This window comes from Bolinopsis microptera, chromosome 1 (genome assembly GCF_026151205.1).
Source record: "Bolinopsis microptera isolate Bmic1 chromosome 1, MBARI_Bmic_1.0, whole genome shotgun sequence".
In the NCBI taxonomy this organism is placed as follows: Eukaryota; Metazoa; Ctenophora; class Tentaculata; order Lobata; family Bolinopsidae; genus Bolinopsis; species Bolinopsis microptera.
In genome coordinates, this window is record NC_087072.1 from 23486915 (window position 1) to 23502226 (window position 15312).

The 15312-nt window shown below is 38.3% G+C and overlaps 3 protein-coding genes and 1 long non-coding RNA gene across 5 annotated transcripts in view; 1 reads left to right on the forward strand and 3 right to left on the reverse strand.

The window, feature by feature from the left end:
• LOC134825041 (uncharacterized) overlaps positions 1 to 220 on the reverse strand; it is an 852482-nt gene extending 852262 nt beyond the window's left edge. Inside the window, exon 1 of the mRNA XM_063837124.1 lies at positions 84 to 220. Within this exon, the coding sequence (XP_063693194.1) occupies positions 84 to 219 (136 nt within the window). The 5' untranslated portion in view covers position 220. The remainder of the gene's footprint in view (positions 1 to 83) is intronic.
• Positions 221 to 1374: 1154 nt separating this feature from the next.
• LOC134823391 (uncharacterized) lies at positions 1375 to 2601 on the reverse strand. The gene is made up of 2 exons (XR_010161284.1): positions 2453 to 2601; positions 1375 to 2191 (listed from the first exon to the last, which is right to left on the reverse strand). It is a non-coding gene; the product is annotated as an uncharacterized LOC134823391 (long non-coding RNA).
• Positions 2602 to 5306: 2705 nt separating this feature from the next.
• Positions 5307 to 9483, forward strand: LOC134820104 (uncharacterized). Of its 2 annotated transcripts, XM_063830334.1 has the most exons (7): positions 5307 to 6641; positions 6797 to 7001; positions 7196 to 7311; positions 7467 to 7624; positions 8285 to 8461; positions 8675 to 8836; positions 9088 to 9483. In XM_063830334.1, exons 4-6 carry the CDS (start codon positions 7483 to 7485, stop codon positions 8830 to 8832), a joined length of 477 nt encoding a protein of 158 aa, XP_063686404.1. In that variant the 5' UTR covers positions 5307 to 6641; positions 6797 to 7001; positions 7196 to 7311; positions 7467 to 7482; the 3' UTR covers positions 8833 to 8836; positions 9088 to 9483. The 2 variants fall into 2 exon arrangements, with proteins under 2 accessions (XP_063686404.1, XP_063686398.1); XM_063830328.1 differs by having other exon boundaries at positions 5307 to 7001.
• Positions 9484 to 10577: 1094 nt separating this feature from the next.
• Positions 10578 to 14305, reverse strand: LOC134825932 (E3 ubiquitin-protein ligase RNF103-like). Its single transcript, XM_063838134.1, is given in 6 exon segments — positions 10578 to 12309; positions 12525 to 12731; positions 13292 to 13580; positions 13717 to 13844; positions 13846 to 13912; positions 14090 to 14305. Coding segments are annotated over 6 exon segments (1782 nt in total). The 5' UTR covers positions 14221 to 14305; the 3' UTR covers positions 10578 to 11349.
• Between the last annotated feature and the right edge of the window lie 1007 nt (positions 14306 to 15312).

Consider the following 15312-nt stretch of genomic DNA (forward strand, 5'->3'; position numbering starts at 1 on the left):
GATCAAGATTCTCTATATTATATTCTAATTATGCAGCGGACTTATTTACACTATATTAAAGCTATTGTGCAACACAAGCGAACCTGACATGAGATGATCTCTCTCCTCCCCGTTATCAGTCTCTTCTATAATCTCCACGAATCTTCTTATAAGAGCTACGGCTTCCTTTTTACGCGGGTAACATTTCAGCTCCACCAAAATCTCTCTAACTCTTTCCATTTTCTCTAGTGATGAAATCTGAGTATAATGCGACTGAACTTGATACTAATACTATAGAACTTATTCATTAATTGATATATTTTTATCGATTTGTATAGTATAGTGCTATGTTTACAGTACACTTCAATGTAGATTACTGAACATGAAGGGTATTCTAAGAAGATTCTTGATTTTTTGGCAGGGTCCCTTCTCATTTAACCCTCAATCACGTTTCCGATCATTCGGCTGAGCCGACCGAGGAGAAAGTACACAGATGGAAGGCAGCTGTGTAAGGCAACTGTGAAAGGAACTGTGTGATCGAGCAACCGAGGTAATTTACATTCCTTTCAAGTAGATTTAACTTTTAATGCAATGTCTCCTCCACAAAATATTTTTCGTTTTAAAATTGATCGATGACGTGATTCTGATTATTTGACCATTAAACATTTTCAATAAAACTTCTACAACTACACTTTATAATTGATCTTAACGGATCTTAACTCCACTATATGTGTTAAACGTTAACCGACATTTCGGCACCTGACTACCATGAGCCTTAGATACCTTGGAAATCCAAAATAATTTACTACATTACTGGGCAGCTGTTTGCAATGAGATTATGTAAATGTTGTCTCCCAGTTCCACGTGGAACTGCATCTACCAAAACGACTGTACAACATACCTTATCGGACATAATTGTCACGGATATTACTTTCACGCAGAGGACCTTAGCGTGAATAATTATGTCCGTGAAAATAATGTCTGTGGCATTAAGGTCCGTGAATAATAAAGTCCGGTAATCATTTCCATTAGTTTTAGTGTGTCATGTGCGTCGTCTCTACATATGCGTAGATATTTGTGAAGCCGATTTTATAGTATACTAGAAACTCCGTGGTAACAGGGAGGAAGCTAGTAGTATTCTTTGAAAGACAAATTTAATCGCATCAAAAAATATCCGTCGTACATCCGAAGATACAGCCGATGTAATCGACACTCTAAACACAACGTAATATGACAACAAAATCGATCAAAATATCGCTCACAAATCTTTGCACGTGCATGTGCGTGTTCAACACCGTTACCATGGTAAGTGGTAACTATGCAACTTCTTATTTGTTATCTAATTTGCATGTGGGCGGTCGTACAGACGACAAACGACAAAGAAACGTCATAATCTTTCGAATTATAAGTAAGAGTACTAAAAGGTACTAAAAATGTCACACAAATCTCAAAATTTCAAATATTGTGCTGCAACATCCTGAGTGTTAACTGTGAAGAATGTTTCTGTTAAAACTACTTTTAAATTGGCCCCAAAATGTTACATATAATGATAATATACAATCAGTAATATGTTTAAGTATAATGTAATATGTAATATATCATTTAAAAGTTGAACAAATACGAATTAAATCAAATCAAAATGTTCAACTAACAGCTTCATCAGCTTTTTTTCTTTAAAATATAAAAACGTTTCAACCCGAAACGACTCTAGCTGTAAGGGGATATTTCATTCGACAAATTCCTTGTAAAAGTGAGTGCTCTATAAAATGTATAAGGATTTTGGACAAATGTGTGGCCATTGTAGGAGGATACATTTTGTTCTTATCACATAAAATTTACTAAAGCTTGCTCATCAATTTCCCAGAGCTGCACTTATTTTGATCGCTATTTTTATCCTTATCTTCATTTTTCCACAAAGCTCTGATCAACTTAAGCAACATCGGCTTATCAAATATGATATCACCATTTTTGTACAAAATTTCGATCAGTCTCTTTAAAGCATTGACGTTGATTCCAATAGAGTCAAGTTTACCCCAAAATGCTTCACTTGCATATTGCAGTGTCTCAGTCAACTTCTTCATCGCTTCTGGGTGAGATTTTGCCCAGTCACAAAAGACGTCCACAATAAGTGTTAAGTCAACAGAACCAATACGCCGCAGAATCTTTAGCACTTTCACCAATTCGTTAGGATTATCCAAAAGCATGTACATTTCTGAAAAAAAATAACAATAACAGGATGGTCCAAAACCTTCTATTTTAAAATTTGTTTGCGAAAAGGATACATCTTGAAAAGTTTTTAAATGATTATAAACGTAAATCGTGACCGGGCTTTGGGATCACCCTGAGCAGTGTGTCAAACTTAAATAATTTAATTAATGAATTATGAATCATTTTCAGTAGCAACTGCAGCTTCGATCTAGAATTGGACTATGATTTTTAACATTTATTAAAGTTGAACCCAACAAAAATAAACCTGACATCAGGACTTCCATTGCATTACGCACTGTTTCGATTATCCTTTTCCCTTCCTTATTCTTTCTGTCATTCAGAGAAGACAGGATATCTGCGACATTCTCCATGCTCCCTAACAGTGAAACCGAATCTAGAAACTGACTGATGTTAGATTATTAATTATAATACAAACTGAACAACTTTGGCAAGATATTTAAACAATTATTAACAGAATTTGAGATTGTTATATTAAGATAATTATAATTTGGAACACTTTACTGGATAAACATGCTATGACCACGTCAAGTTTTGTTGCAATATGACGAATAAAGCACAGCCGTCATAGAACAAAGATACAAGGACACACTGCCACGTTCAGAGAGTAAAAACGAGCTACAATGGTAGAGAGCTACAAAGGTAGAGAGCTACACAGGTAGAGAGAGAGAGCTATAATATATTGTTAAATTTGATCCTTCGAACAGCTGTTGAGCAATGAAACGCAAACATACTTAGCAAAATAGCTATAATATATGTATGAATAATAATAATAATATATGTATGAAATGAATAATCAATAAATGTTTTTGCCATGAAACGGACCAAACTGATCCTAACTCATATTCATTATGAAATGAATAATATGTAATGATCTGTTTTGGGTGTGTTCCCATCTTTCCTTACCATGTCACTGAATCAAAACATATTCCCCTCAAATTTGTGTTTCTTTAGAAAACAACCAATATTATACGTAGATAAGAACATCACTGATAAGGCAATTGGTTTCAGTTTACTAAAGTAAGGTAAGTAAGTTTATCAGTTTACCACGTACGGGACATAATGTAGAAAATAGAGTACTAATCATTGTGTAGACTTGTGTAGTCTTGTGTAGACTTGTGTAGACTTGTGTAGTCTTGTGTAGACTTGTGTAGACTTGTGTAGTCTTGTGTAGACTTGTGTAGACTTGTGTAGTCTTCAAGTCTTGTGTAGTCTTGTGTAGTCTTGTGTAGACTTGTGAATTCTTGTGTAGACTTGTGTAGTCTTGTTCAGACTTGTGTAGACTTGTGTAGACTTGTGTAGACTTGTGTTGTCTTGTGTAGACTTTTGTAGACTTGTGTAGACTTGTGTAGACTTGTGTAGTCTTGTGTAGACTTGTGTAGTCTTGTGTCGTCTTGTGTAGACTTGTGTAGTCTTGTGTAGACTTGTGTAGACTTGTGTAGACTTGTGTAGACTTGTGTAGTTTTTTGTAGACTTGTGTAGACTTGTGTAGTCTTGTGTAGACTTGTGTAGACTTGTGTAGTCTTGTGTAGTCTTGTGTAGTCTTGTGTAGACTTGTGTAGTCTTGTGTAGACTTGTGTAGACTTGTGTAGTCTTGTGTAGTCTTGTGTAGACTTGTGTAGTCTTGTGTAGACTTGTGTAGTCTTGTGTAGACTTGTGTAGTCTTGTGTAGTCTCGTGTATTCTTGTGTATTCTTGTGTAGACTTGTGTAGACTTGTGTAGACTTGTGTAGACTTGAGTGAAGGGTATTAAAGGAAATGTAATTAACGTCCAGACCCTCTAACACAGGGCTATATATTTCATATAGTCTGCATTAGAGTGTAGTGCGTTTCCTGGATAGACTATTTCACATTGCACTGTGTAGTGTATATTAAACCACTGTTACTACACTGACCTGTAAAAGAGTGAGTTAACACAGTTACATCATCATTTGTTTTTTACTTACACGTGCAGTGCACTTATATTATTATACGTAGAGAAAGTGTTTGCCAATAACGATAACAGTGTATTGTAAACAGCTGGCACGTTATAAATAACATCACAATATATAATTACATGTTATTCAATGTTGCCTAGATACAGTACTTGCTTACACGTGTATATAATAACTAGACTCGAGTGACGTTGTGGCTATTATGTTATCAGGATGATTTAAACGGTCACGTGACCCTTATAGCCCGACTAAACTACTATTTACTGAGGTATATTAGGATTTAAGAAGATTTAAACTGTCACGTGTTCAGTGCTCACATAAGACACGTATGATATCTTCTATTGAACATAACCGAAAATTCATTACATATCAACATTTTTCTTTTGAAATTCGAGTGTTAAATAAGTACACACTTCATCGTATAAAACGTACATTGAATACACTAAATACAGTACATTAAATACATTGAATACATTGGATATATTGGATACATTGAATACATTACACTATACACATTAAACAGTATGTAATAACGTTTAGGTTTATAATCTGATTGAATCAGTAGTCAGCCCGTTGTACACGAAGTAAAAATAGCAACAACTACATTGAATATATTGCCTGCCGCGGGCCGCCTTGCTGCACTGCTATGCTGCACTGCTTGCTGCACTGCAGAATGTTTCCAGTTTTGAGCAGCTTGCAATACCAATTACAGCTGCACGCGGTCACACGTTAGTTTGACTGTCACTTCTCAGCGCCTCTGCACTGTGCGCTGTGTGCGCTGTGTGTGCAGTAAATATACGGCACAGCTACAGGGTATTACGTGTAACAATTTATTAGCAAAGTGTGAGACTGGCCTATGTTGGAGCGTATAAAACGGTTTATGTCAAGATCATTATTCTTATTCAATATGTATTTACATTAAAATACATAATATTTCATACATATTCAACTTTCAAGTGTATTGTATGTAAATGTTTATTTTATACATATTCTCATGTATTATTATACATGCATTATACATGTTGTGTATTGTATCCACCTGGATGTACAGACAAGGAGCTCAAACGAGGTTATTGTCAGCAGTATCCTTGCTTATTATACCGTATAAGGACAAATTGGGAGCGGTTAATGAGCTAAGCTCTTTACCTGCAGAGTTAGTGTGCAATAGCACCCTACGCGCGTGGGGTGGACTCCTGGGGTGGACTTTTATTCAGCGCGTATTTTGTAGCCTGTTCAACTTGACGTTTTGATTCGTTACTATCTCAATGTCACAGATACACAGAATGTGAGGTGATCATCTTAAAGAGAAACGTCTCAGCTTTCACCTGGTGTAAAGTTTATCTTTGTACTCAAAATATAGCTCGCTCAGTGTGCAATAGAAGTTGACAATACAATAACCACGTCTGCGACCGGTCGTCAGATACCGGAGTGTTGCACAAAATTGGGTCCCTAAATTAAAATTCTATGACACAGTTACCATGCAGAAATGTCTAGGGAAACATTTGGTGAAAGTTTCAACTCTCTACTATAAAAATAGCGATAGTTATTGAAGATAAACCGTGAGAAACTCCCTCTTGTCGAGATCAACGCTCTAGGAACCTCCCTTCTGTACCACGTGACAACGATTTGAGCGTCACGTGGCCGTCACGTGACAAAAGTGCGCGCATCGGATGGAGCAGTCTCGTGGGAAATCCTGATTGCCTGATCGATCTCGTGGGAAATCCTGATTGCTACGGAAAGGGCTGACAACCACAGTTATTTCCCTTCCTCAATTTTCCAGTTCACTTGCTCAGTGCTGTCAGTTGTTTTTTGTTTGCCCTGCTATATAAACTTCACTCCGTCATAATCCCCTACTCTCCTATCCAATGAACTGTTTCTGTTACAGCTGCCATTCTGTTGACTGGACCCTAACTTAGTCTTATCATTTTCACTTGATAACTTTATCCGTGTGCACTTTCTCGAAACTCAACTTATCTTTGTCAAGACTCAGCTAATCTCAGAACTAAATGTTGCCTTAACAGACTTACTTGTCACTGCACTGGGCCCTCCTTTAAATGCAAATATCATATGAGCAGCTGATCGATTTATTGCTTGAACTGTGCATCCTTTTTAAAAATAAATAAGGTCAATTTTACTATCGTGAAACTTAGTCACTGAAGACAACGCAATCTGGCTGTGCCGGTTCCCCTCTGCCTAGATCACTTAGAATATCCATAGTTAGCAATACTTTTATCGTTTAATGCAGCGATATAGCCAGTTATCAATGCTACATAGTAGATTTTAGCCTGTTCCAATCATCCTTATATCGCGTTAATGGAATTTATGAAATTGCCTACCGTTCAAATCGCTCTCTGTTGTTAGCACCACACTGATTAACTACGATGTTCCAATTTTTTAGAATTATGTCCGACATAATTCTAATTTTTGCTGTTACAGCAGATAGTTATGGTGTAATGGCACGCAGGAATAAGTCATCCCTGTCCTCCAAAAAGCCCATGAAAAGGTATTTGGTAAGCTATGTCTTTTCCAATATCAAATCCAATGTATCACAATCTGTGGACTTTCTACTCAAAAACTAGATTGATTAATTGATAATTCATTGCTGATTGTTCACGCGCCCTGTATGGAAGTATATAAATGGTAATCCGCATACTCCAGGAAGAATTGAAGCAATCTCAAAAGAAAAGAAGGGAATCTGGATCCTTCGTCGGATCGTCAAAGAGCTTAGAGGGGAGCTCTACGCTTCACTGGCCATGCAAAGCAGGGAGAGTGACGGAGGCGGAGGCACTGCTGGCTGCTGGAACGGACATTAACAAGCTGGACAGAACGCAGTTTAACCCTTTCATGGACGCGATCAACTCAGGTAAATCATTCGACCGACTTAACAATATGGGTTTATTGGTAATAGTAGCAAGAGGTTTTAGTCATGCGTTTGATTACAGCACAGTGTGAAACCCTGAAGCATACGTCGAGCTCTAAACTCTGTTTTGTCTAATAATCAATTATTTGAATATTGAAGGATTAAATTTGGTAACTTGATGATCACACAATTAACAGGACAGGTCGACTGTGCTAGATGGCTGCTGAGGCAAGACGGTTTAAAGCTTCAGACCGAGATATGGTCGTTTTGTAGGGAGAGGGTGCTAGAGTCATTGCTAACAGCTTAACAGAAGGTAAAATCCTGAACTTTTGTTCATTGATTAAAAATCACCATTCAGACATACAATCGTTCAGATGTAAAAATTATTTATTCACTATTTTGGATTACATTTAGTTACAGGACTAACATGCGACATCCGTCGTTGACCTTTGTCTTTAATTCAACAAGGTAGGGAGAGCGATCCATGGCTGTCCCGATAGACCCACTCAGACTCCTGCCGGAAGATACTCCTCCGGTTGATCCAGATGAGACAGTTCTAGCAGATGATCAGTTACAGACTGAAGAACATATCCCACAGATCAATGCGTCAACATCTGCAAATGAAGGTACTTCAATCTGCTCTTCTTGTATATGTCTTTGTGCCTGCGTCTGTGATTGTACTGAAGTGTACTCTGTGTGTTTGTGTCTGTGTCTGTCTTTGTATCGTGTGTGTGTCTCTGATTGTACTGCGTGTGTCTGTAATTGTAATGTAGTGCACTGAAGTGAACTATGTGTGTTTATGTGTGTGTGTCTGTGTGTGTCTGTGTGTGTCTGTGTGTACTGTGTCTGTCTGTGTGTCCGTCTGTGTCTGTGTGTGTCTGTGTTTATGCCTGTGTCTGTGTGTCTATGTCTGTATGTGTTTGTGGGTGTGTGTCTGTGTGTCCTTGTCTGTGTGTAACTGTGTCTGTCTGTGTGTCTGTCTGTGTGTCCGTCTGTGTCTGTGTTTATGCCTGTATGCATGTATGTCTGTGTCTCTGTGTGTGTGTGTCTATGTCTGTATGTGTTTGTGGGTGTGTGTATCTGTCTGTGTGTGTGTGTGTGTGTGTGTGTGTGTGTGTGTGTGTGTGTGTGTGTGTGTGTGTGTGTGTGTGTGTGTGTGTGTGTGTGTGTGTGTGTGTGTGTGTGTGTGTGTGTGTGTGTGTGTGTGTGTGTTCTTTCATAGAAGTTGTTATTTCCAAGATACGAAGTTCGAAAAGCTAGCATTTAGTAATAGACGAATTTTGCAGCTGATATCAGAATCGACATGATGATGGTACTACACGAGATGCTCATGGAAAAGGTCTCCGTTTGCTTTCCTCCTCCCACGAGCAGTACAAAGTGTGGGTTCAACTTTAATCTGATAGAAGATATCGTATGCGGAACCCAAGCCCGGCCATGTCTGTACATAATAACGAAAGAAACCGGTAAGTTTCTAATCATGTAAATGTTCGGCCGAACGTTTGCATTCATTTTAGACTAGTGACGAAAATCAACAATCGTTTGCCAGTTTGGTTTGCAAAATCGACAAAAAATAGTCCATTCCCCATGGCCATGATATTAGAATTCTGCCCGTTGAAATCGGCCACTCTGATTTTTATCATTGAACTTCACATTGATGACATGTTCATTCTCTACAGGTTATGCTGCGAGGGCGTTTACCTCGATAGATGTTGAAAATGCCCACAGCATTATAAATCATTTGGACCGCCGAGGGGTCCAAAACTCCTCAATCGAAGAGCTTAGTAGACATGCCAGCAACCTACAGAGACTTCAAATTCTCAGGAAACCTCTCTAGGACGGTAATACATTAACTTGTTTAGTTAATAAATTTAATAAGTAGATTTTGAGTGATGATTACTGAATACAGATATCGAGCCTCGAGGTACCATAAAAAGGGTATATAAACTTATCACTTATGCTTATATGCTTATACTATCAATGAATATCAAATCGCCTTCTCTAGTTATCAAACCCAACATAAGTTAAATCTCTGCCTACAAGGACTATTTGATATTTACAACAGACCGAGTGAATGTCTCAATCTTTTCAGGAAGCTTTATACTCCGACATCCACAATTTACCACGCCCCTGAGATCGACAAAGGTCTTTCTGATAGATTGACTTCCAGCCAATTCGATCTATCGAAGCCGAGTGGGAAGAACAAAGAACTGAAACCCCATGGTCGCAACGATGCTCCTCGCGGACAAGGGAGAGTTAGGGCCATCGGTGGTCACAAGACTGGATAATATTTATTTTTTAAGCGTTGAGGTTGTCACGAAAGCGTACTGTAACGGGACTATCAGATTTGAGTGATTTGATTTTGTGATTTGCAGTTCACGTGATTTTATTGTGATTTTAGACTGTAAAAACTATAAAGGTTCAAGTTGAACTATCGTCGCCATGATTATGTATTTTGGAACTGTTCACGTTGAAATTGCTTCGTTAATCAGCAGTCTTCCTTGGTTACTTTCTACTGTGTAATGCAGCTACGATCAACGATACTTAGCTAGTACATTCATAGTAACACTAACTGCACTGAGAAGAGTAAAAAATTTGAGCTTTGACGGAATAACATTTCCTTGTTTTTAGATACGGTTACTACTCTAGTGAGGGGTTCATAGCTGATCATTAAGGTCTTACTCACAATAATTTGTGCTCTGATATTGGCCGTACTGACGGCTGTTGAAAAAGCCACTCCGTCAGATGCGCGCCGCAAGAGTCCACCCCTGTAGACCCCACTACGTACAAAATTTGAAATTTTCCCAAAAACTTCTGATTAAGCTAGTTTGTTTTCAATAACTTTTGCAATATTTACAGTAGACCCTTCAAATTTTCACCAAATGTTACTCCAGACATTTCTGCATGGTAACTGTGTCATAGAATTTTAATTTAGGGACCCAATTTTGTGCAACACTCCGGTATCTGACGACCGGTCGCAGACGTGGTTATTGTATTGTCAACTTCTATTGCACACTGAGCGAGCTATATTTTGAGTACAAAGATAAACTTTACACCAGGTGAAAGCTGAGACGTTTCTCTTTAAGATGATCACCTCACATTCTGTGTATCTGTGACATTGAGATAGTAACGAATCAAAACGTCAAGTTGAACAGGCTACAAAATACGCGCTGAATAAAAGTCCACCCCAGGAGTCCACCCCACGCGCGTAGGGTGAATAGTGAGATGCTGACTGTTTGGTGCCCGCTCTTCTTGATTTTATACGGAGGTAAAATGTTTAAAGAATTAAATTATTTAATTTATTCATATGGCTGGCTTTTAACTGTAAACTTGTAGGGTTCCCAGTGTAGTACTAGTAGATTGTAGAAGGGTGTAGAAAGTTTTGTCAGTTTTTTGACAGATTTGTTAAGTTTTAAACTTAAAACAGTTAGGCGTAAAGTCATAATATCATTTTATCAGATTCATGTATGACATAATATATGATATCATATACTATGTATAAAATGCCTTAATTTCTGGAACTTTTTGAACATAACTTTACATTTCCATAATTTGATAAAAAGCAAGAAATAAAACAGTTAATTTGTAACAATATTAAATGAGAAACTATTTACAGGAGTTGATCATTTGGGATGAAGTGCACTGTTTACTTATAAAGTAACACTCACTAACAAATATAAAAATAAAAAACACATTTCTCAACGAAACTCTCTAAGGCTTCACACCTAAAATCACATGTGATTCTGGGAAAGGAAACAAGTTTGCTGATTTCCAACTCACTTGACATTACAGCTGGCCAAACTCAAAGAACCCATATATTTTCTTAAGAACACCCACAATAATCCAAACTTGGAAACTGCTCAAGAATACTCCATTATATCTGTTAAGTGTTAAGTGCTAACATCCTAAATATAGAAACATCTCAGAAGTAATACCACAATCGAAACACTTGTTAAATCTTCATGCCCAACAAAAATTAACTAAACATAGGAGCTGTTATAATAGATCAACGAAACAATAATTAAGGCTACTGACAGAGGCGACATTAAATGCAGCATAATGTTACATAATTAAGATAATTATATGCACAATTAGGATAATTAAGCAAAATACAGTCAAAACTCTATTTACCTTCCAATCGCTATTTACCTTGTCTCCATTTATCGGACCTATTTTCTTTACCAACAGTACTTGATCATGTTAAAATCATTTTATATCCAACCTCTCATTACCGTTAATTACCGTACATCTCAATTTACATGGCATTTTTACCTCCTCCGAAAGACATGGGAAATAAAGATTTGACTGTATGCAAAAATACCACATTTAACGTTCGCCCCAAAAATTAAGCTAATCAAAAGATGGGTTCTCTGCACATTGGACATCTCCACCTGTTCTCACATTCACTCGTCATCCAGGCCTCCGTGCAGCTGTGATGGAAGGTATGTGAGCATGGTAAACTATTCACTGTTACTCCACCTCTGAACACGTCCAGACATATTGCGCACTCTGCCGAGTGCTGCGCGCCTGTTGGGAAGCAGCCGCAGCACTCGCTGGGAGACACGCACGTGCCCCAACATGATCCGTAGTCCCAGGTTGGCAGTCCGGACATCAGCTCAGAAACACACTTGTGAAGCCACTTCTCGTCCGGCACCTCACTGACGCGCGTTGTGTACAACGGCCACGTGATGGGGTCAAAGTGGACAAGGTGCTCCACAGTTGGCATGAAGTCCAAGAAAGGCAGCTGCAGGTCCTGATGATGTGTAATAAGTCCAAGTTTGTATTTACGGTCCAGATAAGTGAGCACTAAAATACCGATCACAACAGTGGTGAAGACCAAGAGAGGGTATCTGGCAAGTAGGAGGACGTCGTGCCGCAAAACAGCAGCTGTTTCAGTGTTCATCAGTCGTCTGTAATACGACATAAAACTAGTCAACAATGGTTTTAGTTGTGAGATCTGGAAAACACTGACAAGAGGAAGCCACACGGAGCATAACAAGAAGTTCCCTTTAGCCATAAACCACAGCGTCCTGAAGACACGACGAGCCAGATTACCATTGGAGAGAAATATTTCAAAAATGCAGCTGTAATTGATAAACATGAGGGCGAGTATAAAGAGGTCGTTGCTGGTCGGAGTCAGAGTTGTGAGGAAGAGTTTTAACGCTTTGTGCTGAAATTGTTCGCCTTTTCTGGACCCGTAGATATGTGTGAACTCGGGTGTTTTAATCATGATGACTGATTTGGATTTGTCGCTGGGGGTCCGTAAGTGGCGGTCTTTGCAGGACTTAGAGTTGTCCATAACTGCGAATGAGACCTGAAAGAGTATTGTGAGTAATACCTCAGTACCAGAGTATTGTGGTGAGAGTGGGAAGAGTATTGTGTAATTGTGAGTAATACCTCAAGAGTATTGTGGTGAGAGTGGGAAGAGTGTAATGTACAACACCTCCTAACATTTCAACAAGCAATGGATAGTGTTACAAATGTCAATGTTAATTACATCACACTGAGATTCTGAGAAGCAAGACTTACTTTTCCAATAAACTGAACAGCGAGAGCGGAGAAAAAGGCGGGAATGAGGCTTCTGATCCGGCACCCATTATCACTGTGGTGTAGAACTTTCACGGGGTCCTTATCCGACTCCCATCTGTCGTAGGAGGGCTTGTTTTTAATCTTTGTAACTGACTCCTCCAACTTAGAGTAGAACCAACCGATCATGCTCTTCTCTGTAGATGGGCCCTGAGGATGACAGTGTATTGAGTATTACTGACGAGTATTAGCTGATCTATTTTTAGACTCGTACAGTACACACAGCTCTCCGCTCGAGTTTTAAATTGTACTCAACGTTACATGTGATAGTGTAATAAATGTTAGTACATACCATTGTGATATTGCAAGTATGTGAGATATTAAGTGACATTAATTGCGCTGAAACCCAATACGGGTTTATCACGTAATTTATAGACACAGTAGACTCAACATGTAATTAGATTGAGCTACAGTTTACACACACATTGAGATATGGTATTACAATGAGGAACAATGAGGAATGAAAATATTGTGATCGAGTTTGGAGCCACGCCAAGGATTGCAGGCCTGAGGCTACGAAAACAAATATGTAGCAACTTTGCCGGATATATCAAACAGACTGTGATTCTCAGCTTTAATGAAATTTAGCGTTTAGTACACGCACACAATGTAGTGAATGTGATAAAAATTAGTCACAACAATGAGAGGTGTACAATATGTCAGCCAGAGTTAGCAGTGTGAATTAACTGCTAATTTAACAGCAATTGTACCTGATAAACTTCAATCTTAGGGCCTCTTTCATCTTTAGCAGGCATGGCCAGTATCATGGCGGGAACTATCTTCCAGCCTTGTCGCAGACACCACGAATTGTGCCGGGGGCAGTAAAATGTCCCAGTTTGGATACCAATTCGGCTCAGTCTGTTTGCTACGACGTTCCACAGCGGGTAGTTTGGGAAGGGTTTGTGTCCATGGGGCACCACACGGACAGCCCATACTGTGGACTTAGAGTCTTCCACCTGATAATAGTAGTAGGTTATTTTAACAAACTTGACATCTTGCCTAGTGGAATGATTCTCATTGCATAATTTATCACCATCATTGTGATAGCAATTATATTCATTTTGACATTATGAAAACTCTTGTAAATTATATTTGCCACATTACGTATCCTCAATGAATTTTAGTTTTTTTCAACTGACCTCCTCCAAGAAGTGTCGCTCGGAAGTGAAAGTTAAGGGAGTCTTCAAAGGAAGCGGTCTGCATCAACACCTCACTCTCCTCTGTACTTAGCCCTCCACTATTCTCCACCGCTTCAACCAGCTCAGGTTTTCTCTATTAGGTCATCATGCGGTATCCCCCGCGCTTCTAACAACCGCTGAAGTTCTTTGATACTGAAAAATGTGTGTTATGAGACTGATGGTATTTACAAATAATGTGATTCATTATAATCAAACAAACTTAAACAAAGCCAACAGAAACATGACACCAAGCTCTTATCTGAACATTTTGTTTTTTCTCTGTCTCTTAAATTAGAGCAGCATGAAATCTGAAGATTAGCAGTTTAATACCTGAGAGCAAGGGGATCGACAAGCTGTAAAGGAAGACGTTCCGCTTCAAGCCAGGTAAGCCATTCACAGAATCGTATGCACAAGACAAGTAGGAAAACACAAAGTACCAAGAGAGCTACACGAAGTAGCATAATACACTTGGAACTTCTTTAGGTGCCTTTTCCTCTGCCAGACCAGCTGCCGTCCCCAACTGACTACTAGCTAATAGAGGATATTATTTAGAAAATCATTGTGTTTTATTATTAAAGAAGTGAGTTTAAAAAGATACAATTTTCAAAAGGCACAAAAAAATGACCCAGTTAAAATTAAGTTGAAGAATGATTAAAAAAAAAGCACTAGCTCTTCTTGCTACGAGAAAAGTGCATCTTCGAGAAAACGCACCTTCGAATTTGCTTCAAATTAAATCAAATAGTGTAATACTACCATGTATACTACAATGTAGATGATCTGAAGGGGTGCCCTAAGTAATGGTAAGCAAACTCATTAATTTGCTCAACCAAAGCTCCCATTTGAGGACAAAAATGAAATTAGTTCAGGAAAATTAAAGAAATGGAGAAAAAATTAATTGTTTATAAATTTAAAAACGTTTTCAAAAACGAAATCTAAAAAATTAACTCTGGTTTCAACTCGATCAAGTTTATAACATTATTATACATCAGATTATGAGTTTGTAACACTCAATCACAGTTTTCCTATCATTCGGCTGCGTCGACTGATGAGACATTACACAGTTGTGTAACTTCACATAGATCCAACGGATCCTTAGCTATCTCCCTAGACTACGTGACAACCAGCAACAGTTACACAATCATCATCACACGTCATCATAAATATTTCTAGAAAATTAACAGATGGTGTAAACATCCAGCAACTTGTTACAACATGTGACTAATCAAACTTCCCACTACATACTATGCAGGTTTATGAAACATTTCTCAGCCGCGTGGAGATAAAACCTCAAATATTCGTTGAGTTAGCTCTTGACATAATTGGTTCCTCCAATCTTGTTAATACTAAACATGACACGATTCATAATTGGCATTCATTGAATTCTTCAAGAAAAACCATGTGACTTCAAAGGAAAAGAAAATAGCAAGTAAACAGACTCAATTCCTTTTTTCAATAAAACTCTATCGTCGGCATAACTAATAAATATGCTAAAGAGAGTACATGAAAATGGAATAAACAAAGACTTGAAACAATATCACGACGCCTAGATGCCT

Excerpts from the sequence above, each read along its gene's own strand:
- LOC134820104 (XM_063830328.1), top strand. The coding sequence starts at position 7,483 with ATGGCTGTCCCGATAGACCCACTCAGACTCCTGCCGGAAGATACTCCT. Across the intron at positions 7,625-8,284 it reads GTCAACATCTGCAAATGAAG|CTGATATCAGAATCGACATG; the intron begins GTACTTCAATCT and ends CGAATTTTGCAG. Across the intron at positions 8,462-8,674 it reads CATAATAACGAAAGAAACCG|GTTATGCTGCGAGGGCGTTT; the intron begins GTAAGTTTCTAA and ends CATTCTCTACAG.